The sequence below is a fragment of the Cordyceps fumosorosea genome, assembly GCF_001636725.1.
Source record: "Cordyceps fumosorosea ARSEF 2679 chromosome Unknown scaffold_49, whole genome shotgun sequence".
In the NCBI taxonomy this organism is placed as follows: domain Eukaryota; kingdom Fungi; phylum Ascomycota; class Sordariomycetes; order Hypocreales; family Cordycipitaceae; genus Cordyceps; species Cordyceps fumosorosea.
The window spans coordinates 75,609-103,420 of NW_017387349.1; the positions used below are offsets into that span (position 1 = coordinate 75,609).

Sequence of the window (27,812 nt, forward strand, 5' to 3'; positions counted from 1 at the left end):
CATCGGGTCTATCCTAAACCCTTGGACGCGACGGCGATTTTTATCATGTTCCCCTCACTTTCTTTAAGATGACGAACGCCTTCCTTTTCTCTTTCATCTCTCGTTATCTCGAAAGGTGATTTCTCTAGAACCCATTCTCTGAAAAGGTACCACTTTAGTCTTGGCTCGTTACCAGAAGACTCGACATATACATGGTAGCGGAGAACCCTCACACAATACAGACAGCCTCGCCCAGCATGCCCTCTGCGCTGACCAAGATCCGACACTCGTGGACGAGGGTGAAGTCACCTTCGACGCCGACCACCAAGGAATCCCGCGTCTCCTCCGACTCCTCCTCCAGCACAGCGCCGGCGCTCGCCTCCAGCGCCACTACCCAGATGCTCGCGCCCGCGACGACGGCGCCGAGCAACCCCCTCCAGCAAGCAGACGAGGTGCAGCACCAACCGCTCCGCGGTCGAGTCTTCGCCGTCACCGGCGGCGCCAGCGGCATCGGCCTCGCGACGGCCAAGATGCTCGCTCGCCGCGGCGCCGTCGTGTGCGTGGCCGATGTCGACCCGGAGGCCCTCAAGACCGCGGCCGCGTGGTTCCAAGAGAGCCACCAGCAGTGTGACTTTGAGCGCGTGGACGTGTCGAAGCGCGCGCAGGTGGACGCGTGGATCGCGGGCGTGGTGGCGCGCCACGGCCGGCTCGACGGCGCCGCCAACGTGGCCGGCGTCATCGGCCGGTGCCACGGCGTCGCGACGGTGGCGGAGCTGGAGGACGAGGACTGGGACAGCATCATCGGGGTGAACCTGACGGGGACCATGTACTGCATGCGCGCGCAGCTGCGGAGCGTGGAGCGCGGGGGGTCCATCGTCAACGTGTCGTCCATCCACGGACTCAAAGGTGCGTTGCCGGCAAGAGGAGGAGGAAGAGGAGGCAGCATCCGCTAACCAGGACAGGCTTCGCGAGGCACGCGGCGTACGACGCGAGCAAGCACGGCATCGTGGGGCTGACGCGGGCGGCGGCGCTGGAGAACGGCGACCGCGAGGTGAGGGTCAACAGCGTGGCGCCGGGGGCGGTGTACACGCCGCTGATGCAGAAGAACTGGGAGTGCAGCGGGAGGCCGGCGGACGCGCCGTTTGACGAGCCGACGGCGTTTCGGCGGCAGGGCACGGCGGAGGAGACGGCGAGTGTGATTTGCTTCCTGCTCGGGCCGGAGAGTTCGTTTGTGAGTGGTAGCGTGTACCAGGTGGACGGGGCGTGGATGTAGCGAGAAGGGGGGGGATACCATTTTTGCATACTCGGTGCTATATATATAAAGATGAATATATACATGTATATTTTATATTTACATATTCCCGATTGCCGCAAGTTACAATGTTGGCCAAACTTGGGCTTGTAAAGGCGGGGGTGCATAGAGGCCCTTTTTAGCCCTGCCTGCCTGCCTCTTGGGATAGACGTCCATCTCCATATTGTCCAAGCACAAGCCCCAATGAATGTGAGCCCCAAGTCAAGGTCCAGCAATGAATTGCCAGTTACCAGGTCAGCATGGCGATAATACATAATACATCACTTGGTGCATCTTGGATGCTCTTTGTCCAACTAGCTTCACTCTCTAGGCTATTTAGTTCTTTGGTTATTTAGTTCATTGGTATTTAATGGCTGAGACCCTTGGCCCCATCCGGATACTTTAAACTGTTGCGGTTCAGGACGATGGCTTCTCATTGGTGGGCCCATCGCAAGACAAAAAAAGAATGAATCGCCCATTAGTCTTGGGTTTTTCTTTCGAGTGCGGCGCATCTCCGAATAGCAAAAAGCAACGGGTGGCGAGAATGCGCTTTCCCATCCCTCACCCCTCATTCCTCATCCCTCATCCCTCATTCCCCTTCCCCGCTGCTTGCCTCATCTTCCACAATATCGATCGGCATGACCTAATCACTCTCTGGAGCCTCCTCCAGCGCAAATGATAGGATGTTTCGCTGCCGCACCCGTCTCTTCCTTCTCTTTCCATCAGACCCATCCTCCTCCCATGCTTGGGTGAGATGCCACCACAGCATCACCCATCCGATACAAGCACAAGTTTGAATCGCCAAGTTACCATGTCGCCCGGCGGACCTGCAACGCCCGGCGGCGCTTGTCAACTTTGTCGCCAAAAGAAGCGCAAGGTAACAAGATGCCTGCTTCCCTTTGCTCCCGGCACCTCCGACGAGAGGACGCTGCTCCTCCTACCTCCCATGGGCTGGACTCTTTTTTTCTAAGAAAAAAAGAAAACTTTTCTTTTCGCGCCTTTCCTTCTTTCCTTCTTTCCTTCTTCTTCGCTTGGCTGACTCTTCCCCCCTACCCGGTAGTGCAACGGCGACGGCTCGAACCCATGCGAAGCCTGCCTCGATAGGGACGCCGACTGCGTCTATCTCGTCCCTTCCCGCGTCTCCAAGGCCGACCTGCGCGACGAGGTGGCAAGGCTGCAGTCCGCCTCGTGCGACAACGAAGCCATCCTCGACACAATAGCCTCCAAGGACACGAGTCCCGCCCAGCTGGACAACATATTGCGCCGACTCTCTGGCGGCCAGCCGCGCGCTCAGGTCGCATCGCTCGTATCCAACTGGCCGGTCGCCCCGAGTCGTCTCGGAACAGGTAAAACAAGATGATGCTCTTCCTCGTCTCTGCGATAGTAGTAGCCCTTGCGCGAGTTGGTTCCATCCCTTCGTCGACATCTACGTGGCTGGTACTGACCAGGCTTTGCTTCTCTCGTCCCTGCAGACTCGTCATGGGAAACGCCCTCGTCCCTTGCTGCGGCCACGCCGCCATCCGATGCCCTGCCCACGGAGCTGGTAAGCTCGCAGTCCTCGACGAGCCCTCCAGGTCTTTCCGGCCGCGGGCCCTCGCCCAACCTCGCACCCCCCCAAGATCCTGCCAAGGCGACCGAGTTCCGTGCCAACCTCGGCCACTGTCGCTCCCAGCTGCCCCAGCTGCTCAGCACCATCCTCGCCCGAGACTGCCTCTTGTTCTGCCCGATCAGCGAGCCTGACCTGAAGCGCGACTTTGCCCGCGACTCTGCCACACACTGCTCCGCCGCTCTCGTCGACTCGCTCCTCGCCCTGGGTACTCTTGCCGCCAAGGACCATGCGCACCTCGCCACGGCCCTCGCCGCACCCGGCACTGCCATTGATCCAGACAGCCTGGCGCAAGCCTTTGCCCACGAGGCCATGTTCGCCCTCGACAACGGCACAGGCCGCCCCCGACGCACCGCAGATATTCAAGCGCTTGGCGTTCTCTCGCTCTACTATGTCAGCTGCTATCGGCTGAAGCAGGCGACAGAGTTCGCTGGTGACTTTTACGTCGCGATAGCCGAGCTCTGGCGTGCCGACAGGTCAAGCGAGACGCATGCTAGTAGCCGCCTAGATAAAATAGAACACGCAGGCCTCTATTGTGCTGCCGTCTCGTTAACTCGGTGCGTCGCTGCTTCGGCTTGCCCCCGGCTAACAACCATGACGATTGCTAACCATCCTGTCCTTGTTAGAGTTCTCTTCCTCATTTTGGACTACCACAAAACCTTGGACGCCTATGCAAGGAGCGTTGGCATCACTCCTATCCAGGCTGTCCAAGATCCTGAGATGCCTGCTGTCCCGTGGCAGGTCGGGGTATCGGACACGCCAATCATTCATTAGTAGACTCACCAATACACTCGTTTAGATGATGCCTTCTTCCGCAGGGACCTCGGGTCGATATCGGACGACCCTCTCGTAATTGCCGCCAAGCTATTCGAGCTGACTGAATGGGCGTATAATGCGCGATCCGGCACGCAACAGGCAACCTTTCACCATACTGTCCAAACATACCATCAAGGTCTACGCTGGTACGAGTCCTTCTTTCGATATACCAGCGGCTGTGGGGGACGTAACGCATCATTGATCGTCTTTGTTCAGTAAGCACCCCCTGTCTTCTGCGCGTGGAGGAGCCTTATGTTGGATGCTGGATGTTGATATTTCCGCCGGCTCGCTTCTGGAAGCTGACACGAACGTTTTCCTCAGCACATTCTATCATTTCTGCGTCTTGTGCCTTCTGACACCGCATATTCTCCAAACCGTCCCGATTGCGGTGGATGGGACACGCACCGAAGCGGTATGCAAGCAGGCCGCGGATAGCATATGCGAGCTCATCGAACACTATAGCCAAATGCACATGAGTGAGAAGTTGTTGGGATTCGTGCCCATGTTCAAATCGGCGGCCCTCTCCTCGCTGAGTATCAGTGAAGCAAGGGCTTGCAGGTAGATGAAATTCGACGGTAATGGATGCACATCTGTCCGGTGATGATGAAACGACGTCCCCGTGTAGTCTTTGATAACAGAGCAACAGAATGCCAGCCCTTGAAGAAAGAGGCATCCTCCTTGTAGTGTTGTGCTCATGTGACTAAGATACCCCTTTTGCATAGCAACTAAGCCCATGACGCAAGTCTGTCCGCGTCCATTACCTCACCTCTCCGTAGGCCTACTTTGGCTCGGCCGTAGGTTCAAGACCGTGATGTGCCGTTGTTGCGTCCATTACAGCGCAAAAGGCTACTAGGTCCACAGTCTCATATGCGCGTAGACAGGCCTGGCCGTACCTTGCGTTTCTTCTAAAAAGAAAAGAAAAACAGAAAAGCCGGGCGACAATGTCGGAGGACACCAGGGCGGGGGGGTAGCTATCCCTCCCTGTTATTCAAGTTGTCCCTACAAAACGCTCAATAACTAGACCAAATCATTCATTAGTAGGGTGCGAGGTTCCTGAAGCATCATGGTTGCGTCAACATTACAGGCGCCGGGGTGAAAGGGGGGCGCCGGGGGGGGCGCCACATCCCTCCATAATTTCCCGCGGCGTTGCCCCCTTGCATTCCTCCCCCAGAAACATGGCATCATCATCTTCCAAAAGAAAAGCATCTTTGATTGCATTGCTTTCCTAAGCCACCTTGTCCAAGGAAAAAAACCACCGTCCTGGCTGCCGTCGCGGCCGGCCGCCGGTGCCGCGGCGCTGATGTGGGGCGGCCGGAGCGAAGCACCCGACCGATCCGCGAACGAGGCGCGTGAGGAGAAAGGCACGGGCCTCGAAGGAGGGGCGGGCATGGCCGGGACGGAAGCGGCGGGCGGGAACGAGAGGCCCGCCGATCCGAGTCGCGAGGAGCCGGCGCCGCGGGAGGAGAAGGGCCGCCGGGACGGTGGACGTTGTCCGAGACGGGGCCCCCGTGGAAGTAGCCCTGGTCGGAGAAGGGGCACCTTTGACCAGCTACTGAAAGAGGTACTCTTGGGGAGAATACGAGAAAAGTAAAGGATAAAAAGGGGAAAGGAAAAAAAGCAAGGGCCGACAATACAACCGCTTGCTTGTGGCTTTGCGAGCCGGTCAGGAAGCTACCTGTCGTGTATCAATGCCCAGCGCATTTAAAGTTGAGAGCAAAAGTTACGAATCAATACCCCCCGGTCTTGTCCGTAGATAACTAGCACCAACGTGGCTAGCCACAATGGAGAGGTGCAGGGTAGGTAGTTGAGATGACACCTGGTGAGCGCCGGTTGCAAGCAACGCACTGGGTGTGCTGCAGCTGACAAGAACTGAAACGTAAACTAGCGGCTAGCAGTCGGCACCTAATCATGATCTGGGCGATCGGATGGATGGATGACTGGCTTCGGCACAAGATCGTGTGCACGGATTGTCTTGCCTCGGTCGGATGAACCGAAAGCAGAGTTGCCAAGGAAGGATGCTCGCACCATACCGCAAGGTACGGGGTAATAAGTGCGCAGTGAGGTGAGGGTAGCAGGTGATGATGATTCGGGGCTGCTTCGTCAAGGCTACGTACGGCTGCACAAACTGGCGATGGGCGAGCGCGAGTGCGAGTGCGAGTGTGAGTGAGAATAAGGTTAACGTGAGACCCTTGGCCACGGCAAGTTGAAACCGGGAACCTTGTTACGGAGGTAGATGGAGATGGAGATGGAGAAGGAGTTTTTATCGTCGTCTCTCATTTTGACTGCGCCACTCTCCTCTCTCCGCCTTATGCCTGTGGCTGAGAGGCCATTCTACCATTTTCCCATCGTGTAGCGACTGCCGAGGACCTGCCTGCTACGGGGAGCTCTACCGGGAACGCTGAAGATACCTGGCCAAGCACTAACGTTGTTTGGCCAAGCTTCTTCAGCACCGTCGACTGACTGCAACGAACGCCAAGTTCAAGTTGTTTAGTCGCACCTGGCAACTGCCCAGCCAGGCCTAGGTCGACCGAACGCCTTCAACAAAGGCACTCGAGCCTTGCTTTTTTCAAGCTTTCTCCTACCCCCGAGTCTTCCCCCGCTCCTCACCATCATTGACTACCTAAGCTTCCTCGCTTCTGCGACTGGCCTCTTGCTTTCTTCATCCTCATCCCACCTCGTCAACGGGCGCTCAGGCCGCCTCTGTCAACCCCGTCAACCCCGTCAACCCTGTCCGCCACCGCACCTCACCGCGCCGCACCGCACCTCGGATAAAATTCTTACAGCTTTCTCCTCTTCCTGTCCCTTCTGCGCCCGCCGCCTAGACATCACCGCGCCCGTTGGCGATGCCGCATGCCCGGCCTCTCGACGTCAATCATGGCCACCGACAGCGGACCTGACCCCGACTTCGACAGCCAGTCGCCCGCAGCGCCCTCGCCCTCAGACCCCCAGGAACACGCCCGTCCGCGCAAACGCACCCGTCGAGCCTGCGACAAGTGCAGCACCTCCCGCACGCGCTGCAATGGCGAGTAGTGAGTCTCTCTCTCAATGAATGCCGAGTGCGTCCCTGCCTCGACCCAGGTTGACATTTTCAAGCCCTTGCCGACGCTGTCAAGGTAAGACAGGAACTCTTCCGCGGAACCCCTGCCGGCTGCAGGCAACCGTCGCCGGCACGATGCAGCTCCCCGCATGCTCGGGACCCCTTGTACCGCCCCAATTGGACGCTTACAGCTCACAGACTACGGATATACGTGTCGCTACAATCGCGAGGTTAAGAAGCGTGGCCGCCTGCCCGCTTCAGCCTCCGCCAATGCGTCTGCCCACGCTGACACCGTGGCACATCCACTCGCGACGTATGCCTCGGGACAACCATCGTCACCGTCGCTTCTCTCACCGCCCGACATCACGGTCAACCCGCCCGCCTCATACAAGCCTACATCCGAACCGCCCCCCGAGCAAACCGTCTCGCCGCTCCCCAGCGCGCAGCCCTACGAGCTCCAACCCGCCCACGATGCGCGCTCGCAGCAGCGCATCTCCGCTGCTCTCAACGTCTCTTCCCTGGTTCACCAAGCGCCGGCGGCGCATCGATACTCCCACGGTACGGCGGATGGCCACTTCAAGAGGCCCCGCCTCCACTTGGGACCCGTCATCGGCCCCGACGGCCAGCCTGACCCCGAAGTCCTCGTCTCCGACGACAGCGCCGGCTACCCATCGCCCGCCAATGGCCAGACGCCCAACGACTATGGCCCCGGATACCGGGGATACCAGCCGCGGCCGTCTACCAGCAACCATCACCGCCATCGAGACTCGCTCGGCGGTGCTAGCGCGACCGAGACAAACTACGACTACGGCACCAAGGCCCCGACCGAAGATTGCAGTTACAAGTTCCTGCATCCCGTCCTCCCATACATCCGCAGCATCATACCGGCATCCGTCGCCTGCGACCTTCTTGAGATCTTCCTCACCGACCCGGGCAGCTCGCTCTTCCACGGCGCCTCCCCATACATCCTCACCCGAATATTTCGCAGACGCTCGATCCTGCACCCAACCCATCCGCGGCCGACCACCCCGGCGCTCCTGGCCACGATACTGTGGTGCGTCGCGCAGACGGCCGACGTCATGATCCTCCACGTTCCCGGCACCAGGGCCAAGATCGTCAACCAGCTGTACGAGCTAGCCACCTCGCTGGTGGCCGCGCGAGACCCGGATCGGTGGCGGCGCATCCACGGCGGCCTGCGCGCGGAGCACGAGGCTCCCCATCCCACTGTGGCGACGGCGAGCGCCGTGCCGACCCTGACGGTCGCCAACGAGCCGGCGGGCGTCGTCGACGACGTCTTGACGTATATTCTGCTCTCCATCGCCGTTTCCGGAGGGGACTTCAAGTCGGACAGCCACAAGTGGTGGTCCAAGGCGACGCGGTTGGCCTTTTCGCTCAAGATGAACAGAGAGGATGAGAGATGTCCGGGACCGCTCTCGCCGTGCGCCAATCCGCTATGCGCATGTCGTCGTGAGCAGGAGACGCTGACGCTGCAGTCTCTTGAGAACAGGGAGGAGCGTCGTCGCGTGTTTTGGCTACTGTATAGTCTGGACAGGCACCTGTCTCTCTCATTCAACACCATTCTTAGCATCCCGGACTCATACTGCGAGGTCTTTAGTACGTACTTGTCTCTTACCTGCCGTTCTTGGCTAATGAATTGCAGCACCTTTACCGGAATATGTATGGGAAAACCTCGATTCCATACCACTGAACGAGTTACCTGTCCGCCACGTAGGACCGCCCACGCAGGCCTCGGGTACCAGCTTCTTTGAGTCCTTTTTGCCGCTGATGGCCATTCTCGGCGACATCATCGAGCTTCACCACCGACGACACCACCCTCGCCTCGGCGGTCTCGACGACACGCATTCTGTCGCGGTCATCTCGAAGCTCCTCGCCGACTTTGAGATGAGTCTGGAGAGTCTTGGCCGAGAGGGCCGGCGCGCGCTCAACGAGCCGACGGTGGGTATCAACGGCGGCCTGCCCCCCATGGACACGACGCAGCAACCTCGCGGCGACGACTCGCGCGTCGGTCTCGTCAAGGCCTACAGCACGCACATCCTGCACGTGCTGCACGTGCTGCTGCACGGCAAGTGGGACGCCATCTCCATGCTGGACGACGGCGACGACTGGATCACTTCGAAGCGGTTCACCGAGTGCGCCTCGCACGCCATCTCCGCGTCACAGTGCGTCTCGGCGATCCTCGCGACGGACCCAGAGCTCACCTTCATGTCGTACCTGTTCGGCATCTACCTGCTGCAGGGCAGCTTCATCCTGCTGCTCTTCGCGGACCGCATGCCGCAGCTGGGGCCGAACGAGTCGGTCGAGCAGGCCTGCGAGAACATTATCCGCGCGCACGAGGTGTGCGTGGTTACGCTTAATACGGAGTTTCAGGCAAGTCTGGTCCAGAGGAAGAAGGGTAGGCGGGTGGGAGTGCTAACGATGGTGGGAATATAGAAAAACTTTCGAAGGGTGGTGCGGTCGACGCTGTACTCAGTGCGCGGCGCGGGCACGACGAACCTGGAGGAGCACCGGGCGCGGCGGAGGGCGCTGTCGCTGTACAGGTGGACAAAGGGGGCTCGGGGGTTGGGCCTGTAATTTACGGTGGCCATCTGACGATGCAGCATCAACACTATGTACATATATCTCCGGGTGCCAGCTTGGAGGCTGGGAGGGTCATCATTCCTTGCCGTCTAATCTACTTGGCCGTAACCCCTGTGCATGAATCTACTGCTTCGCCGCGATGATGCCGGCGTCCTGGAACTTGGTGAACCGGCGGACGTCCCTGACCACCAGCCCGGCGCGCGCCAGTGTGCCTCCCGGCGCTCCTGCGCGTTGAACATGGCCTCAATGGCGATGCCCCGGCCAGCCGTGTACTCGACGCCCGGCGCATCGCATCCGTGGGCGGCGCGTCGTCATCGTCGGGCAGGCATTTGTCGTCGATGACGAGGACGCTGGCGGGCACCCATGGCGGGAAGCTGGGCGCGGAGGATGCGCACGCAGGTGTCGTCGTTGTTACGCATGATCTGGCGGAAGTAGTAGACGCGGGCGTCTTGCGACGCCGGGGCAACTTTCCTCGGATACCGGACACTCGCAAGATTGAAGAGGAAAACATCCCCGGTTACGTTTCCGCTAGATACTACCCGACGCGCACCGGACAAGTACTTCAGGACCGCTACCAAGTTGTGGGAAAGCTGGGGCTACGGCGCTACCCTCTACCGTCTGGCTGGCGCGGGACATGCAATAAATATTGCCGTCCGCTTCTTCTAGAATGCTTTTGAACGGAAAAAAAAAATTCAGACATTGGAGATATGATGCTCTGAAGATGTTTATTCGATCTGCGTCCATGGGGCCAGGCCCTACAAGATGAGCTGCGCATCTGCAAGCACATCGACAACACACACCGCCACAGAACACCAAGGACGCCGCTCCGCGGTGAGACTTCCGCTAGACGCGTTCACCATCCATCGGGCCGGAGCCTGGGCACGAGCACCAGTGCCTTATGATACATGCGCCGCTATTCGAGAATGTCTGCAGGTTTCTCCACCGAAACCCCATCCAGAGACTGCCCAAGACAGTGCTTGCATGCATTCTCCAGCGTGTCTTCTTGGCCTTGGATTATCTACACACAGATTGTCAGGTCATCCATCCGGTAAGGTAAGCCGCGCTACCCTTCCCTCGTCACGTTGCGAATTGACTCTCTCTAGACATCAAGGCAGACAATATCATGTTTCAGTTCTGCGATGACTCTGTTCTCATCGACTTTGAGCAAGGCGAACTCCGAGCACTCTCCGACGAAAGAGCTAGACGGGGGATGTGTTTATCTGTCACGGAGGCTTTCAATGCCTAAAAGAATAGGCGCACCTGTGCTTTGTGATTTTGGATCCGCAGTTCATGGCGGAGTGACGCACATGGAAGATGTACAGCCGAATATTTAGCGTGCGCCCGAGGTCATCTTGGGGGTGCCCTGGACGTGCAGCATTGACAGTTGGACCGTGGGCTGCATGGTAAGCGAGACAACTAGCAACCCCCTACCGAACCGCGCTGACTGACCACAGATATGGGACCTCTTTGTAGGCTGCTTCCTCTTCACCGGCCAGGATCCGGAGCTGAATACGTACAGGCGCCGGGCCCACCTCGCCGAAATCATCGGCTTTCTTGGCCCTCCGCCGCCGGATCTTGTCGCCCGAGGCCGTCTCAGCTACAAGTACTTTGCGGATGGCGAATTTCAAGGAAGCCCGTTGCACATGTCCACACTGGAGCAAAGAGAGACGACGCTCGACGATGCGGAGGACAAGGCGGACTTTTTACGCTTCATGCGACGGATGCTGCAGTGGGGGCCCGAAAAGCGTAGCTCTGCGAAAAGTCTGGCTCGCGATGACTGGATAGTCAGGCAGTTGGGGTAGGCATGATTGAGGTGCTCCTTAGAGGGTGAAGGTGTGATAAGGGTGCGTGATTCAGCCGCCGGCCCGCCTCGGCGCCTCCTGTCCGGATCTGACCCTGCATTCCCTACACTGGCGGCATCACTCACTCAAGTCCCCCGATACAGCTTCGGGTCGAGGCTCCTTCGCCCAAAGCCCGTAATCCCAGCTGTCAGTGTATACGCACCACCTAGCCATGAACCTGGAGAGCGCGAAGCCCGACAACACCTACGAGCGGGGACCGGCTTGCCCGCAGCACATGTACATTCACGTAAGAAAGCTGACTAGCCAGCGATAAAGACTGGCCGCCCTTCCAAATACGCCCCGCGGACGCGACGCCGAGTCCAGTGCGGCAACGACGTCTTCCATCGAGGTCAACTCCCCAGACCAGCAACCGAGCATCACGCTGTCCAAGCGCAGGCCCCGAACGTCCGGAAATCGTTTCTCGGACCAGAGGCGCCGCGCGACCTTGTCGCGATCGGCGACCTCGGCCAGCTCGAACAAGGTCGTCTTGCCTGTGAGAATCTGGTAGACGACGCAGCCATACGCAAAGATGTCGCTCTTCGTGTCCACCGACAAGTCCCGTCGGTTGTGCCACTTGTATGCTGCGGTGCCGTCTTTTCCATCCATCGCGCAGCCTTCAAAATCAATTATCTTTACCCTGTTTTTGACAAGGACCATGTTTTCACAGCCAACGTCACCGTGAACGATATTGTGTTTGTGAATGTGCAGCAACCCTTCGGCCAGGTCTTTGATCCAGGCCTCGCGGTCTTGCATCCGAATGTCCGATGTTCCGCTCAGCGACAGCAAGGGTATGCCGCGCTCAAGAACGATCGATTTTTGATCCGCATTGCCGTAGTATGCAATGATGTTGGGATGCGGGCCAAGTCGGTCCAGGGCCTTGCGCTCCTCAGCGCCGTCCTCAGCATCGTAGTACTCCTTCAAGACGCGATGTTCGTCAATGGCGTAGACGACGCCGGATGTACCATGTGCAATAAACTTGAGCTTGTTGAAGTCGACAGGCAGTTGCGAACCTTGGTCACAGGTATGCGCTAGCCTAGAGGTGGAGGTCATGCTATTTTGTGACGGTTAGGTCATCGGCAGTCATTAAATTCGCGGTTGGAAGAAGCTCACGTCTTCATATATCTCGTCACCAACAGATGTGCCCGAGTCGCGGCAAAACCTGCACGGCCCTCGTCGATGAGAATCCAAGTGGATGCCCAAAGACTGATCATATGTTGCCTCAGCACAGCGAGGGCCAGGCTTCGGCCGTTCCGTACACCGTTTATGGAGACGCTTGACAATCTTGTGCGGCGGATTTCTCACGCAATTGTCATGCACAATGTTCGCAGTCGTATATGTGCACATAATATAAAGGATATGAGAACGCGCGATGGAAGCTGATGTGAGGAGGTAAAATGCAGACGGGAAGAACTCAGCTGGGAGCAGAGGTTCTAGGTAGCCATAGAGTCACGTGATGTACCGAGCAGGATATCAGTCAAACGATGAGGCTGGCAAGAAGGATCGGGCCCAATTCATATCGAATGCTCTGCAGGGCTGGAAAGTCAGTATTATTTCCCGAACCGAAAAACTGCGTTCTTTGCAGCATCTCAGTGTGCAGCTCTCAACAGAGGCTAGTAGAAGGCACTGATGAGCGCCGACCCAGTTGGCTCTCGGTGGCCCAGCCAGCCTCTGTAAGTACTGTATGTATATACAAGGTAGGTAGATAGGCCCTTGGTGATGCAAAATTATTCGGCCAATTTACTTCTGCCAACTCAATGTGAGCAGAACCGTTCGTTGGTGGAACCCGCCTCAGCCGACTTGTAACAGCTTGCAGTGTATGAGAAGCTATTTTTTGTGATGCATTGGTCATGATAGTATAAGCCTTACTTGCATCGCCAAGAACTTTTAATCAAGGACTGCACCGTATAAAGCGGAGTATTTGTATCCTGCATGATATTATCCCCGCAATCAGACCTAGAGTAGTCAATCAAGAAATGTCAGGCCGCCTCTAAAAGGCTGGAAAATGTTGCGCAGCACCACTTTATCAGCTCATAAAAATGATGCTGCATGCTATGATATTGATGATTAACGGCATCGCGAAAGCTGAGTATTCACCAAGCGTCATTTTGTTGCGGATGTGGGATGCTCTTCAGCTTACCCTACGATAATCTAATCATGCCATAATCACACGCAAAGTCCAGATCAAGGCTACAATGTCCATCTCCTCGATCACAATTCTTAGCAGAGTCTACGGGCATGCTGAGCAACTGACTGGAAATCTATTTAACTGGCCCGAATCCCCCAGTAGATGTAGGCTAGAGCAGAGAACAAGCACCTCAAAATCCCGCCCATACCACAACAATACTTCTCACGATGAAGCCCTTCACCCAGCTACTGACGGCTCTTGCTATGGGCATTGCCTGCCCAGTCGCAGCCAGCTGTAAGTGTATAAGCTGTTAATCTGTGCCAACATGTTCTGACATGAGTGTGTGTGCACAGCTGTTCCGTTTGAACGGCTGAACGTCAATGACACGGTGAGCACTATCATCCCTGAAGAAGGTCCGCATACTGATGTTTGCAGGTGCTCCTAATCGTGGACCATCAAGTTGGTTTGTTTGACTTTGCTCGAGACTTTGATGGCGGCCTCTTCTTCCACAACATGGTCACCCACGCATCCATCGGGGAGCTCTTTGACATCCCCGTCATCATGACCACCTCTGACGAGACTGGTAAGAAGTCGCGACCCAAGCACGGCACCGTTCTATGCTTGAAGTGTTCCATTTGTTGAGCTGACGCTTCTTCACTTCTCAGGCCCCAACGGCCCGCTTCCAAAGGAGATCCTCGACATGCATCCCAACGCGACTCTGATCAAGAGGCCCGGCGAGGTCAACGCATGGGACAACCCTGACTTTCGGGCCGCCGTCCAGGCCACGGGCCGCAAGCAGATTGTTCTGGCCGGAATAGTCACCGACGTCTGTGAGTTGGCTTCATAGCATTCTGGCAGGAAGAACCAGGAAGAACTGGCACTGGCGCCTAGGCGTGACGTTTCTGTCACTGTCCCTCCGGGAGGCCGGCTACAGCGTCTGGGCCAACGTCGAGGCTTCCGGGACCGTGTCGCCGCTGATCCGGGACGTGTCCAACGCGCGGATGCAGGAGGCGGGCGTGCAGCTCGTCGGCATCTTCAGCATCGTGGCCGACCTGTTCCGGGACTGGCGCAACCCCAAGCCCAACGCTGCGGAGTTCCGGGCCTGGACGGACAAGTACGCCCCGCAGTACCAGATGCCCTCGCGTCTTTACGACGCTGTCAAGGGCAGCCGACAGTCCTGAGGCGCAAGTCAGTCTATAAGCCTGCGACAGCAGTGTCGTGGCTAGGACTTGCCATGAAGCAGCCAGTATAAGAGGGGGAGAAACTTGGTAGAAGCTAACTATAGGGTGCGGTTGCGTTCTACAGGCATTGGCAACAGAGGAAACGATAGCTGGCAAACGTGAAAGGGAGTGCGAGGTGTGCTTTAAAGTTCATAGATGGACAGAGAAGAATGCTAGAGACTATTGCGCTTCTTTTTTTTCCTTTCCCAAAATTTTATTCATACGGTAAATTTCTAGTCGCATTTCAAGAATACGGCCTGGTCACCATTCAGGGAAAGAAAAAAGCCGCAGACAATACGCGGCAGGGATTTTCCGTCAAAAAATTTAGTTAGTTCACTTGAATTTATTTAATGTGGAATTCCTGTCAGACATCTTTGCTGAGCAGGAGGAGAATGGCCGGGTGCATGGCTTGAGACCGGCCAAGGCTCCTGAGGTGGACTGGATGGACTGGATGGAGGAACTACCCTGAGCAAGGGGACGAGTCAAATGACTACTGCATGGCATTCGTCTTCTCTTCTCGGTACGAATCACACTTGTATGCTATAGAGACACTTACGCCTGCGTGTGCTCCAACACGACGATGGTTTCGTGCGGGAAAACGCCTGCGTGATTTCGCTTCGGATTCGATTCGATCCACCCTGCTGCTCTTGAGCCCAGACTAACTAGGAAGACTCAACACGATAAATACGAAGAGGTTAAGAAGAGCCAGCTTGCGCGGATATTGCTCCATTTTCCGCGCGAGGGTGCGACGGTGTGGCGGCTTCAACGCCCCAGTTTCTCTCTCTCTTGCTCTCTCTCTCCTTCCCTATACCTCTCAGCCTGGTCAGCCATGATCAATGTGTTCATGGCCAGAGATGGCTGGCAGAAGGAAATGCAATTTTTAGTTGCCTTCGTTGACCTTTGAGACTCGGCGATTCTGCAACTGAACCCATGTCAAGGTTCTTCCGTCATCCCGGGTTCGTGCTCAAAAACCTAGCTCATGCCTTTGATTGATTAGATGTGATTGATAAAAGGTCACCCACAAGTTCGACTTTTATTAAGCTTAAGCCGTTGGAACGCCACGAAAAGGCAGGGCGCCGAATCACCACGCGACCTGCAGGGACTTTGCCCCCACAATCTCCAGATAACTAGAAGAAGCTGAAAAAGAAATTTCTCGGTAGCAGTGAATAAGACCGATATTGCCGAGTGATCTATTGAATATAATCTTTGCTGCAATCATGTGTTGTTTCCTCTGCACTGGTTAGTTTTTCACACGACATTCGTTGTACTTGGCCTCTCCCCATCACTTGCTAGGAAGCATCCCATGTTTTCTGTGCTCAACAGCTGAGAATTCGAAATGAAGTCATTGGGCCATGTTGAAGTGCAGCGTATTGCGCCGGGAGAAGACGGAGAGAAGGGGCGCGACCAAAATGCGAGCCTGGATCACGGACCGAGCCGCAATCCATGCGACCCGGGAAGCGTCAACGAACAAGAATACCAGGCAGGCGTGCACAAGGCACTGGCTTTGAACAAGGCATGGTCGCGAACGACTCTGATCATCGCCTTCTCCAGGTACGAGTCTCCCGCGCGTCTGCCAACGGATACCCGCAGCGAAGCTCACACATCTACACAAGTCTCTTCATCACGACGCTGACCATTACCTTCTCGGACTACTCGGGCATGGTCGTCGAGCCGTACGTGACCAGCTCCTTCAAGAAGCACTCCGCCATGAGCGCCGCCCACGTCGTCGTCAACATCACGCGCATCATCGCATACCCGGTCATCGCAAAGCTGAGCGACGTAACCCCCCCCCCCCCTGGCGCAACCTGTTGAGGATGTGAGCCGACTGACGAACTGACTAGGTCTTTGGGAGGGCCGAGATGTTTGCCCTTTCCATCTTCTTCCAGACGCTCAGCTACATCCTCTTCGCCACGAGCCAAAACATCGGCAACTACTTTGTAAGCCCTCCCCCCGCCCCTCCGTGACCAACGTCCTGCGCTGACGCGCAGCCCCCATCTGGCAGACAGCCGGGCTCTTCGACGCCGTAGGCTCGACCGGATTCGGCCTCACGCAGCAGGTGTTCATCGCCGACTCGACCAGCCTCGTCGACCGCGCCTTCTGGTCCACCCTGCCGGAGACCCTCACCACCATACCGGCGCTCTACCTCGGTTCGCTCATGGGGCAGAGCTTCCTCACCCGTACGGGGTGGAGGTGGGCGTACGGCACCTGGGCGATGGTCGTGCCCGTCGTGTCCGTGCCCCTCATCGGCACCGTGATGGTCCTCCAGCGCCGCGCCGCGAAGCAAGGCCTGCTGCCGCCTGGAGGCCCGGCCGCGGCCGCGGCGCCGTCCGCGTGGGGGCGGCTGCGCCGGCTCCTGTGGACCGAGATTGACCTGCCGGGCCTGGTGCTCCTCGTGGCCGGGCTGTCTCTGATCCTGATCCCGCTCTCGCTGACCGGGTCCTTGAACCCCGGCCGGTGGAGGGAGGCGTCCTTCATCGCCATGGTCGTTGTCGGCGCCGTGCTCTTGGTCTCGTTCGTTGAATGGGACGTCAAGTTCGCGAAGAGGCCGTACATCCCCGCGCGCATGGCCAATCGCACCGTCATCGCCGCTTGCCTGATTCAGGTATTTGACTTTATGGAGTACAGCCTGTTCACGATATTCTTCTCGAGCTACTTGCAGGTCGCCGGCCACTACTCGCCCGCGCACGCGACGCGCATAGAGTGAGTGTACACGAGAGACCTCCGGGAGCTCCGGCTAACCGCGCATGCAGCAACTCGCTCCGGGTGGCCTTTCAGGTCAGCGGACTGTTTGTGGCCCTCGGCATGAAGTACACCAGGAAGTCGCGGATGTGGGCGCTGATGGGTCCTCCGCTGGTCATCATCGGCCAGGGCGTCATGATCTACCTGGTCAACCCGGGCGGGGACCGGAGATCCGGCGAGGCCGCGTTCGTCGCCTGCAAGGTGATTTCGGGGATCGGACGGGCGCTGTTCCAGACGGCCGCGCAGGTCTCGGTGCAGGCCGCCGTGTCACAACAGGAGGTTGCCGTCGCGACGAGTCTTTTCCAGGCCGGTAACAGCGTGGGCGCCGCGCTGGGGACAAGGTGCGTTGAAACAAGCCGGTGCTCGCCGTGGTAGTTCAGAAGTGCTTCTAACAAGATTTGGGTAGCGTGTCCGGGGCGATATGGCGCAACACCCTGCCGGACAAGCTGGTGGAGTACCTTCCGGAGAGTGACAAGGGCAAGGCAATGAGCATCTTCCAGTCCATCGTCAACGCGAAGAAGTACGAGATCGGCAGCCCGGTTCGCCTGGCCATCGACCGGAGCTTCCGCGAGTCCCAGATGCTACTTGCCATTGTCGCGACGGCCTTGTGCGTGCCGAACCTGGTAATAATGTGGTTCATCAAGAGTATTACGTTGGAGGACGAGAAGAAGGAGCAAGGAGAAGAGTCAGAGGCCCCAGGCGAGGGTGGAACAAGAGCCTCAGAGAAATGATAGAGTCGTCGATGCTACACGTGAGGCAAGACAAGACTTATCTCGAGGTCGGAATTTTAGCAAACTCGTAGCTAGTCTTCAGAAGTACTGGCAATAACGGTGATTGGGGCAACGGGGTTCTGGTGCTTTCCATCGCATCAGTGGCGCAGGCTGTCGCGCGACAGACGCGGAGTGTAAAGACATGGATGGGCAAGTGTCGCCTTGTTATATGTATATATACGTATATACATAGTTATGGATTTTGCCAAGTTGTCGTCAGCTCTGCTGAAACTATCAGCCCCGTTGTTCCGCCTCGACCTACAGTCCGGGCTGTAGGGTTGACTACTCAACATCAAACCCAAGGAGCTCGACATGCCTTCCGAGCTGGAAACTTGGCGCCCAGCCTGCGCCGAGTATGTAACATGTAACTTGTCTGCATTCACATGTCCAAAAATATTATTCATCCGTTCTCCAGGGCAGTTTATCCTTCCGCAACTTCCGCAGGGTCCACTATTTAAGGCTGAGTCGCCAGTCGTCCCACGGAATGATTTAGACTCTATAGAGTAGCTATAACTAGAGTATAGAGCATACATAGCAGAGCATAGCCATATCGCCTAGATTGACGACTGCCGACTGGGGTGCTTGGCATGGATACGCAGGAACGAAGAACGGCAGCCCCTTGAAGGTGCGTCGCCTATTCAGCGTGACTAGCTGCAACTCCACAGCTTTCGCTTTCCCCGTGCCCGTGCTGCGCATCAGCGGGCCCGAAACAATGAGGTGAATATGATGGGCACCGTGATAATAGCTCAATGCAATGACTTGGGATGGTAGTGCCGACCCGGCTCATAGCGAGCGCGATGAAACAGGAAAGTGCTCGTCAATCCCCGTTCCTGCCGTGCTTGTTTTGGAATCCGCATGCTCTATTTCTAAACAGGGACAATTGGTGAGATGCATAGAGGCCGGGAATTCCGTGGCGGATATAGTGAGACCCAACAAGGTGACGCCATGCACATACGCTGTTGGCCACTGCATAACCTATAGCCTGGCCTCGCGAGTCAATTGCCAAGCACGGGCTGTGCACGCCTTCGTCAGCCTATGCTGAGATGAAAGGTACGCCTGTCTCGCAAATTGGTAAGCATTATACTATCCTCTGAGGAATTAAGGTTTATGCTTCGTGGATATGGTCTGATGGAAAATACAGGGCATTCCGCCAGGGGTCGCAAGCCACTGACTGACTTGTCCTGAAGCATCTTAGCTGCTGTAGGGCATCTCCGGTCAAGTAAGCCATGACCAAGATCGGTTGGAAACCAACAAAGGAAGGATCGCCACTATGCCCAGTCTGCCCAGTCTAAATCTCGGCCTCCCACGTTGGCATCCCGCGCCGCCTCCGCTGGACCTTCCGGAATAGGCGCACGATGACGACCAGCCCTTTTGCTGGTTATGCCACGAGCCGGCTCGGAATGATCTGCTGATAGGACTCATCAGTTATAAATAAAGCTAGTGCCGTCGATGTCTCATCCAGAAATCCCATCCCTCGGACATCAAATTCGCTTGCCTCACACTACCACTGACAAGGTTTTCATTCATTCACTAGACAAGCAAGTTTCGAGAGACACATTCTTTTACACACCCGAGCGAAAAACAACCCCCCTCCTCCATCATAATGCCCTACGCTACCAAGACGAGACGCTCCAAGATGCTACCTATCAGCCTCGCCGTCGCCACCCTCGCCAGCTTCGCCCTCGGCGACCCTCTCTTCCGCCGCGCCCCCACCGTCGAGACGCGGACGCTCGACGAGATCTACCAGGCGGCCAAGAAGGAGGGCAACACGGTTACTGTGTGGCACGGCGGCGACGAGAAGAACCAGCAGGACTTCCTGAAGCAGGAGTTTGAGAAGAAGTTCCCCGACATGACGCTCAACATCACCGTCGACCTGTCCAAGTACCACGACGTGCGCCTGGACGAGCAGCTGGCCGCCAAGAACGTCTTCGTCGACAGCATCATCCTGCAGACGCTCAATGACTACCCGCGCTGGGCCAAGGAGGAGGCCCTGCTGAGCTACGCGCCGGCCGGCTTCGACAAGGTCGTCCCGGAGTTCAAGGACGCCGACGCCTTCTGGTACGGCGTCTACGTCTTCTTCTGGTCCAACGGTTTCAACAGCAAGAAGCTGGGCGGCGCCGCCGCGCCCGCCGAGTACCCGGACTGGCTGAAGCCCGAGTTCAAGAAGAACCTGGTCCTGACCTACCCCCACGACGACGATGCCGTCCTCTTTGCCTTTGACCTGATGTAAGTCCCCTATCCCGCAACCCTGATTGGCAGTGAGTGGTCTAATATTCCCTGCAGCATCAAAGATTTCGGCGAGGAGTGGTTCGACAAGCTCCTGGCCCAGGAGCCCCGCTGGGTCCGCGGCACCGCCACGCCGGCCACCATCGCCGGCAGCGACGCCCACCCGGAGGCCGCCTTCTTTGCCACCGGCGGCGGCTTCGGCTCCGACGGCGCGCTCAACTTCTCGCAGCCGACCAAGGGCCAGTACGTCTCGTGGCCGCAGCGCGCCGCCATCCTCAAGGACGCCCCCCACCCGGAAGGCGCCAAGCTGCTGCACAACTTCATCCTCTCCGAGGAGTACCAAAAGGCGATGGGCACTTGGTCGGTCCTCAAGGGCTTTCCCACCCCCGCGGGCTTCCCGGACCTCGAGGGCAACAAGAACACGGATCCCAACGCGTTTGCCAAGTTCATGGAGGACCGTGGCGCGGTGGAGCGCAGACGGTTCTGGTATGAGGCCAAGATGGGCCCGGCGGTGGGCAAGAACCCGCGTGACGACGACATGTAAGTGACGATCCTGACTGAAGAGGACGGAGAAAAAAAGATTGCCTAACTTACACAAAAGCTAGTGGTGGTCCGTCGGGCGCTGACGCGGCGGCTCCCGCGCAGAACAACACCAAGGCCTGCCGTCCCAAGTCTGCTAAGCGCGCCATGCTCTGAGCGGGACTGGTGCTTCCACCGTGGTGGAAATGGTCAAGGTTCATTGCAGCAGTCAGCTGTTCGGTTGTACAGGAACTGGGTGAGTATTGTCCAATTAGACTTTCGGGGCTTCCCGCGATCGGCTGGAGGTGCCATCGAGACTATAGCAATTCATCCAAGTTCTTCCTACTTTTACAAAATTACTATATAAATCAGTGCCGGAATGTCAAGCACCTGCCTTGTTTGCTTTTTCCCAGGCAAGTGAAGGCAAAGGCCGTTTCCCAGCGTGGGGGTCTATTAGTGACGGCAATGACGGTCGCTTACGAGTCGAGACCAGCCCCGGCCAGATTGCCGACATGACGCTGCGCATTATGCATAACAGCGGCGCAGGTATTCCTACCTGTTTTGCCTTTTATTATTACGGAGATTTGGACCCCGTCCCGTCTCCAATTCGAGGTCCACCCTCCAACGTCCGACGCGTCCGGTGATTGGAGCCGCAGGGTAGCCCATGACTCAGTCAGACGAATAAAACTGGATGTTTCTTACGAGGACGAAACTCCTGGCTAGAAATGCTATAGTGTATCTTGCAAGGTCACTTTTCGAGTGCCACCAAGCAGGACGCCCTCCTTGGCTGGCATATGCGCTGCGTGTCTCGGACGCTTTACGACGACGCAAGCGTGCATCGATGCTATTATTGTAGAGATTGACTCAGATGGTACCGAAGACATCCTGCGCTCCCGAGCAAGACACTGTTACGTCGAGTTCAAGTATTCATTTTCACCATCATCATACTGCTCACATGTTATGTGTTCTCCTATTCGATCGCACCCGTCGCTGGCTGGCTCGTATCCCGGGGTCAAGTCATGGCCGCCCCGTAACACCAAGGTACGGCCTTTTGCTCGCAAATCTGCAGCTTACATGCAGAAAAGTCCGTCAACGGCTGGTAACACCGTCTCAATCCATTGCTCTTGATTTCATGTCAAATCTCCCCCGCAAACCCGCGTACAAATCCACAGCGGGTGACCGCCACTCCGATGTACCGCGTGGGGGAATCGCCGCGGGATTCTTTGTAGTTGGTAGGGTTACATTGGAGCTATGAACCCGTCACTCCGCGGACCGGCGTTTTATTTACTTGTTAATTATTACTTTCCAACTGCAGTAGTTGGCTTGGATCAACGGGATCCTGGCCTGTTGTGCATCCTGCTCCATTTACAGTGTCACCTACGTCAAGTGCCTCCGCGGGCATTCATCGTCTAGCACCAGCTGCCTCATGACTTGCGACTTGTCACGTCCGCGTAGCCGAGGAGGCACATGAAAATATATAGATTGGTTCAAGTGGCCCTTTCTGTAGTACTAGTAGCATGGAAGAATCATCTCACCTTTTCTACCTACTACTGTGCGCGTACCATCACCATGTCTTCTTCGCAGCACTTGCCACTTGATTCCCTTTCCTATGAGCTGCCACAACACCAGCCATTGTACTCTTTGCTGTGGCGGCCCATTGCCGGTCTAATCGCTTTAGTATGTAAACGACCTCAATCTCACCTACACAGAATCATGAGCTTACACTTCACAAGTCCATCATCTACCATGCCTACATCGTCCTCTACCGCCTCACCCTCCACCCCCTCTCCAAGGTCCCCGGCCCGAAGCTGCACGCCGCCTCGTGGTTCCCCTTCCTGTGGCAGACCAACGTCGCCGCCTCCGCTCCCCGGACCATTGAGGCCATGCACCGCAAGTACGGACCCGTCGTGCGCGTCGGCCCGGACCAGGTCGCCCTCGACGGCTCCCTTGGCTGGTCCGCCGTCTTCGCCCACTCCACCGGCTCCCGGCCCGAGTTCGGCAAGCCCTTCGAGCAGTACTTCCCCGGCGACACCACCAGCCTGATCGGCGCGCCGCGCGAACGCCACCGTCGCATCCGCCGCCAGCTGGCCCACGCCTTCAGCGCCGGCGCCCTCGCCGAGCAGGAGGCCACCGTCACGCAGTACGTCGACCTTCTCCTCGACCGCCTGCGCACGCTCGAGGGCGAGGAGTTTGACATCATCCCGTGGCTCAACTTTACCACCTTTGACATCATCGGGGACCTGGCCTTCAGCGACTCCTTCGGCAGCCTGGCCGGTAGCGCGTACCACCCGTGGGTGCTGTCCATCTTCCAAGGGATCCGCGGCAACGCGCTCCGGCGCTTCCTGCGGCACTACCCGTCCCTGGGCTTCGTCGCGGCGCGTCTCGGCCTGACGGGGGACTTCAAGGTGGCGGAGCACAACCGGCACACGGCGCGGGACAAGTCGGCGGCGCGGATGCGGCTGGGCGTGGAAGGGCCGGCGGGCAGAAGCGACTTCATGACGTACATGCTGCGCAAGACGAGGGCGGGCGAGGCGGCGATGGACGAGGAGGAGATCCTGTCGACGTCGCCGATCCTGGTCATCGCGGGCAGCGAGACGACGGCCACGGCGCTGGCTGGCTTCTTCTTCTTCCTGGCGCAGAACCCGGAGAAGAAGGACTTGATCGTCGCAGAGATCCTGGAGGCGTACCCGGACGAGGCAGATATTGACATGCGCAGCACCGCCAGGCTGGAGTACCTCCACGCTGCGCTGGAAGAGACGCTGCGTCTCTACCCACCTGTTACTGTGACGCCGCCGCGAGTGTCCCCCGGCGCCGAGGTTGGCGGATACTACATTCCGAAGGATGTAAAGTTTTCCTTCTTGCCTGTTTTGGACCTTGGCTGACTTGTGCAGACCCTGATTTCGGTACATCAGTGGGCCACGTTCCGCAACCCGGAAAACTTCCACCTGCCGGAGCAGTTCCTGCCAGAACGGTGGCTGCCGGTATCGCACCCGCGGTACGAGGCGCGCTTCGCCGACGACAACAGGGCCGTCTTCAAGCCCTTCAGCCACGGCCCGCGCGACTGCATCGGCAAGAACCTGGCCTACGCGGAGATGCGCCTGCTCGCCGCGCGGATGCTGCGCAGGTTCGAGGTTACGATCGAGGGCCAGGCCGACTGGCAGTCGAAGCAGCGCATGTTTGGGCTGTGGGAGAAGATTCCCTTGAATGTCCGGGTCAAGTCGCGGGCAAGCGCGAGGTAAGTGGTGCTAGGATGCATCACCTAGCCGTACCGGATGCTACCCTACATGAAATCAGAAATGATGTTGTTCTGCTCATGCAGAAAGAGAATGCTATTGTGAAAGGATCAAAAAGTTGTTGAAAGAACCCGAGTACGCTGTTCCTTGCTCAAGCACTTACTCGAGTCGAACCGTTGTTGCATACGCTGGATTTGGTTCCTCAAAACAAAACCCAATGGACTTGAGCGACTGTCTCAACGAGGATCTCGCCACTGATGACGCTACACATGCAGAAAATAAAGCACATCTATCTAGTTACTATACTGTAGCGTTTAGACGTGAAACACATGTACTCTCCTAACTTATAATAGGCTAAATGTCAGCGAAATACTTTGACATGACCGGGTACTTGGGTCTGCCACCCCGGATCGTGGGCGGCGACGGCCTCGATGCCGGTCCTCCAACAACAACCCCCCCCCCCTTCCCACCAACCTAGCGCCTTTCTCGATTCAGGGCTGTGATTTGACCCCTCTACTCCCTCAATCAAAGCCCACCAAGTAAACTGACATCGGTTTCATTACCGCCAGACACTACCTTGGGGCGCATCCATCGTCCTATGTGTTGTGTACCAGCCTGGTACAGTCAGCCGGCTGCTCACCAGCGTCAACGCCAGTTTGCGGCTGCAGAGTGCCTCTTCCTCGACTGCACGACGATCGATCGATGCTTACCGATTCCGTTCACATTACTACTTTTCGCTACCTTTGAAAACAAGTAAAAATAATGTCTTCCTCGACCCCGAGATACCACGTCTGCGCCACATGCGGGCGGCAGTACCAGCGAAGCTCCCACCTGCGAAGACACGAAGCTACACGTAAGCTCAGCAAACGCCCGCCTCTGCAGACGCGGTCATCTGTCCCAGGCTCATGCCGGAAACCAGATTCAAGTCCCAATAGGTTCAAGTGTTGTTTCTGTGGGAAAGAGTTCTCTAGAAGGTTTCGAGAAACAACGCCGAGCTTTTCTCCCGTTCAAGAGTCGTGTCACTGACCAGACAACAGCGATGTCTGCAAGAAGCACTGCTTAGCATGCCCAAGGAAGGACGCCGTGGACGCTGCAGCTACGGCGAACCTGAACCATGATTCAGCAACTGATAAAGCGGTACCCGGTTCGATCGCAGGGAGTTCGCCATCTACACGCGTGTCCGACGCGGAACGCGACGCCGTCATACACCAGGGGATGCCGTTTCTGCGGCAAATCTGCAATCCTCACGCCGTCACCATGCAGCACTACCTCAACGTCGCCAACAACGACGGCTCGTTCAACGAAAGCGTCCCCGACTCCGCTGAAGCCCCGGACGCGCGCCCCGGCCCGTCGCCGCAGGACATCAGCGACGTCCTCGCACTGCTACCCCCGTACCACACCGCCATCCTCGACCAGGCCATTAGCGCCCTCGTACCGCACGAGGATTTTACCGCGTTGTCCCTATCTGCCTCGTCTCCGATCCCCGCGTTGACGGATGCGGGCTACGAGGTCCTGGCCGCCAAGGCAGTCTCGATCGTAGCTGGCCTGCGGACGCTACACGACCAGCTGCTGATCGGCGACACGACGTTCAGCGGACCCCATGACATTGACGAAGTCGCCGAGGTCTTCTGCGCGGACAAGATCAGGTTCTTCGCAGCTGCCTTCTTTCGCCTGACGCACGTGCACTTTCCGCTGGTGCACTGCGCGACCTTTGGCGTGCCGGACACCTCGGCCTTTCTGATCCTCGCCGTCGTGGTATTCGGTGCCTCGCGCTGTGCTGCCTCCCAACACACCATCCAAGCCAAATCGCTCACAGGTCTCGCCGAAGAGTACATCTTCCGCGAGGTCGAGTCGTTCAACGACGGCGCGGCGCACCAACTCACCCTGTCGCAGCTTCAGACCATCCAGGCCGCAGTCGCCATGACCAACCTGATGATGAACCACAACGACTGGTCACTCCGCGAACGGGCGCGCTTGAAGAGGCTGCCGACGCTAATATTCTCGATTCGCCGGTTCCAGCTGACCACGGCGATCAGCAAGCCGACCTTGGACTGGCACCAATTTATTCTTGGCGAGACCGCTGCTCGGTGAGTTCCAACGGTGGCTTGCGGGATACGGAACCCTGGCTGATTGTGATGAATGTCTAGCATCGCCACCTTGACAGCGGTGATCGATTGGAACCAGGCGCGCATGTTCTACTGCCCGCCGGGCTTGTCAGTCGCCGAGATGAGGTGCAGCCTTCCCTGTCATCGCGAGATCTGGGAAGCCCCGAACGCTGCCGCGTGGATGGTCGCCAATGAAGCCGTCGATCAGGCCCGCCGCGCATCGGCCGCGACGCCATATACGTCCATCTCAGTGCTCATCGCTGCGCTCGTGGCTGATCGCTGGTCCGTCGACGCGCAGACGAGTCATCTGAACCTGACCCTGGAGTCTCTCAGTGCAGTGAGTTACGGTATGACTTAGCCCTTCCCTTCTTCAGCACAATGGTTCTGATGAAGCCGGCACAGCTATGACGGCGTTGACCGTGTCTGCATGCCAGATGCTTGTCCTGCAAGGGGCACACTCCTCTATTCTGCGCGCGATTTCAAGATGGAGGGAGCTTTGGGATCACGTCACGCGCGACATGGATCCTGACGTTCTGCTCAAGGCAGGGCTGACGAGGCACTGTCACGAGAACTGCACGCTCGCCTGGCACATTGCCGAAGCATGGCTTGCTGACCCTACGCATGCCTACTTCCAGACTATCGGTCACCGCTCTCTCATTCCGATATCTACCTTTATCGAATCGTGTGAATACCAGAGAAATCGATGAGCGACTTCCATTTGGGATAAGGAGTCATCCTCAATGCTGCGCCGTAGCAAAGGAGGGCGACTGCGAGAGAAACTTGCTTGATTATTGCATCAAAGCTCTTTTGCTTGGTTCACCAGTGGAGTGGCTTGACGTCTCATCTATTATTTATTTGCTCGCTCGTTTCCCTTCCCGCTTGCCTCCCACCAAGTCTAAATCTAGAGCTCTTGGTCGCGCGCTGCAGCGCAGTTGGCGTCAACATCAGCGCATCGAACCGCCTCGACGGCCGGATCCTGGATTTTATTCTCGTCGTTGTAGAAGTCGACGTGCTTCACGCCACTATCGCATTGACGGTCGCTAAGCGAAAACATTACTACTAAATCTTTCTACCAATGCAGGCAGGCGAAGGCTTACTAGTAGAGGGTGCATTCCTGGAATAAGGTGACGGAAATGGAGCGGACGGCGCCGGTCCTGGCAGAATGTCAGATCAACCCATCCATAGGGTTCGCGGATCAGATTACTCACAAAGGCTTCCGAAGTCGGATGCAGTTTGATGATCGGATCTTGAACGAGATTCCGCCGCCGTTCTCTTCGGTGTAAAGGATGCCCTGCTTAGTATCAGTGCTGGTCAGCTGAGGCAGTGCCGTCCTTCCTACCCTGACGTTGTCGTCGGCGGCAGCGACCAAGGACAAAGATCCCACGATGAGGGCAATTGCGTTGGAGATGTGCATCGTGGCGATGTATAATCTGTGAATGAGGAATGACGGTGGCAGTGGTGAGGGATCGCGAGAGATCAGGCCGGGACGCAGGATATTAAGGGGCAGTTGGATTGTTAATCGTGGTCTTTAATGTACGAAGGAACCTGCACCAAGGGAGCTGGAGACCAATGTCTCAACGCCGTGCGCCATGACTGAGACCTTGTTTCGAGCCTACATTCCTCCTCTAGATTTGACGGTTCATGCTGCTTTGCAGGTAGAATTGTAGGCAGCCTTGAACCTTGGCAAGGTCAAATGCCGCCGCGTGA

General features: G+C 57.4%; 8 protein-coding genes across 8 annotated transcripts; 6 read left to right on the forward strand and 2 right to left on the reverse strand.

Annotated features, from left to right (window-relative positions):
- Positions 1-236: 236 nt before the first annotated feature.
- ISF_09437 (short chain dehydrogenase family protein) lies at positions 237-3,650 on the forward strand (the record flags this gene model as incomplete). Its single annotated transcript, XM_018853039.1, has 5 exons — positions 237-885; positions 942-1,210; positions 2,331-2,616; positions 2,719-3,433; positions 3,503-3,650. The coding sequence occupies 5 exons, from the start codon at positions 237-239 to the stop codon at positions 3,648-3,650; spliced, it is 2,067 nt and encodes a 688-aa protein (XP_018699783.1).
- A 2,916-nt stretch (positions 3,651-6,566) lies between these two features.
- ISF_09438 (transcriptional activator xlnR) lies at positions 6,567-11,129 on the forward strand (the record flags this gene model as incomplete). Its single annotated transcript, XM_018853040.1, has 7 exons — positions 6,567-6,721; positions 6,786-6,805; positions 6,928-8,343; positions 8,390-9,142; positions 9,520-9,978; positions 10,136-10,380; positions 10,782-11,129. The coding sequence occupies 7 exons, from the start codon at positions 6,567-6,569 to the stop codon at positions 11,127-11,129; spliced, it is 3,396 nt and encodes a 1,131-aa protein (XP_018699784.1).
- A 282-nt stretch (positions 11,130-11,411) lies between these two features.
- Positions 11,412-12,218, reverse strand: ISF_09439 (Protein kinase-like domain protein; the record flags this gene model as incomplete). The annotated part of the gene is made up of 1 exon (XM_018853041.1): positions 11,412-12,218. One exon carries the CDS (start codon positions 12,216-12,218, stop codon positions 11,412-11,414), a length of 807 nt encoding a protein of 268 aa, XP_018699785.1.
- Positions 12,219-13,520: 1,302 nt separating this feature from the next.
- Positions 13,521-14,474, forward strand: ISF_09440 (protein ycaC; the record flags this gene model as incomplete). Its single annotated transcript, XM_018853042.1, has 5 exons — positions 13,521-13,587; positions 13,647-13,681; positions 13,729-13,876; positions 13,959-14,123; positions 14,185-14,474. 5 exons carry the CDS (start codon positions 13,521-13,523, stop codon positions 14,472-14,474), a joined length of 705 nt encoding a protein of 234 aa, XP_018699786.1.
- A 1,375-nt stretch (positions 14,475-15,849) lies between these two features.
- On the forward strand, positions 15,850-17,983 carry ISF_09441 (siderophore iron transporter mirA; the record flags this gene model as incomplete). The annotated part of the gene is made up of 6 exons (XM_018853043.1): positions 15,850-16,064; positions 16,127-16,292; positions 16,355-16,450; positions 16,516-17,213; positions 17,264-17,593; positions 17,659-17,983. The coding sequence occupies 6 exons, from the start codon at positions 15,850-15,852 to the stop codon at positions 17,981-17,983; spliced, it is 1,830 nt and encodes a 609-aa protein (XP_018699787.1).
- A 1,642-nt stretch (positions 17,984-19,625) lies between these two features.
- ISF_09442 (ABC-type Fe3+ transport system) lies at positions 19,626-20,944 on the forward strand (the record flags this gene model as incomplete). The annotated part of the gene is made up of 3 exons (XM_018853044.1): positions 19,626-20,248; positions 20,306-20,788; positions 20,854-20,944. 3 exons carry the CDS (start codon positions 19,626-19,628, stop codon positions 20,942-20,944), a joined length of 1,197 nt encoding a protein of 398 aa, XP_018699788.1.
- A 1,392-nt stretch (positions 20,945-22,336) lies between these two features.
- Positions 22,337-26,812, forward strand: ISF_09443 (cytochrome P450 3A17; the record flags this gene model as incomplete). The annotated part of the gene is made up of 8 exons (XM_018853045.1): positions 22,337-22,444; positions 22,501-23,610; positions 23,659-24,002; positions 24,354-24,360; positions 24,615-24,853; positions 25,038-26,087; positions 26,148-26,442; positions 26,480-26,812. The coding sequence occupies 8 exons, from the start codon at positions 22,337-22,339 to the stop codon at positions 26,810-26,812; spliced, it is 3,486 nt and encodes a 1,161-aa protein (XP_018699789.1).
- A 194-nt stretch (positions 26,813-27,006) lies between these two features.
- Positions 27,007-27,519, reverse strand: ISF_09444 (hypothetical protein; the record flags this gene model as incomplete). Its single annotated transcript, XM_018853046.1, has 3 exons — positions 27,007-27,145; positions 27,203-27,259; positions 27,314-27,519. The coding sequence occupies 3 exons, from the start codon at positions 27,517-27,519 to the stop codon at positions 27,007-27,009; spliced, it is 402 nt and encodes a 133-aa protein (XP_018699790.1).
- Between the last annotated feature and the right edge of the window lie 293 nt (positions 27,520-27,812).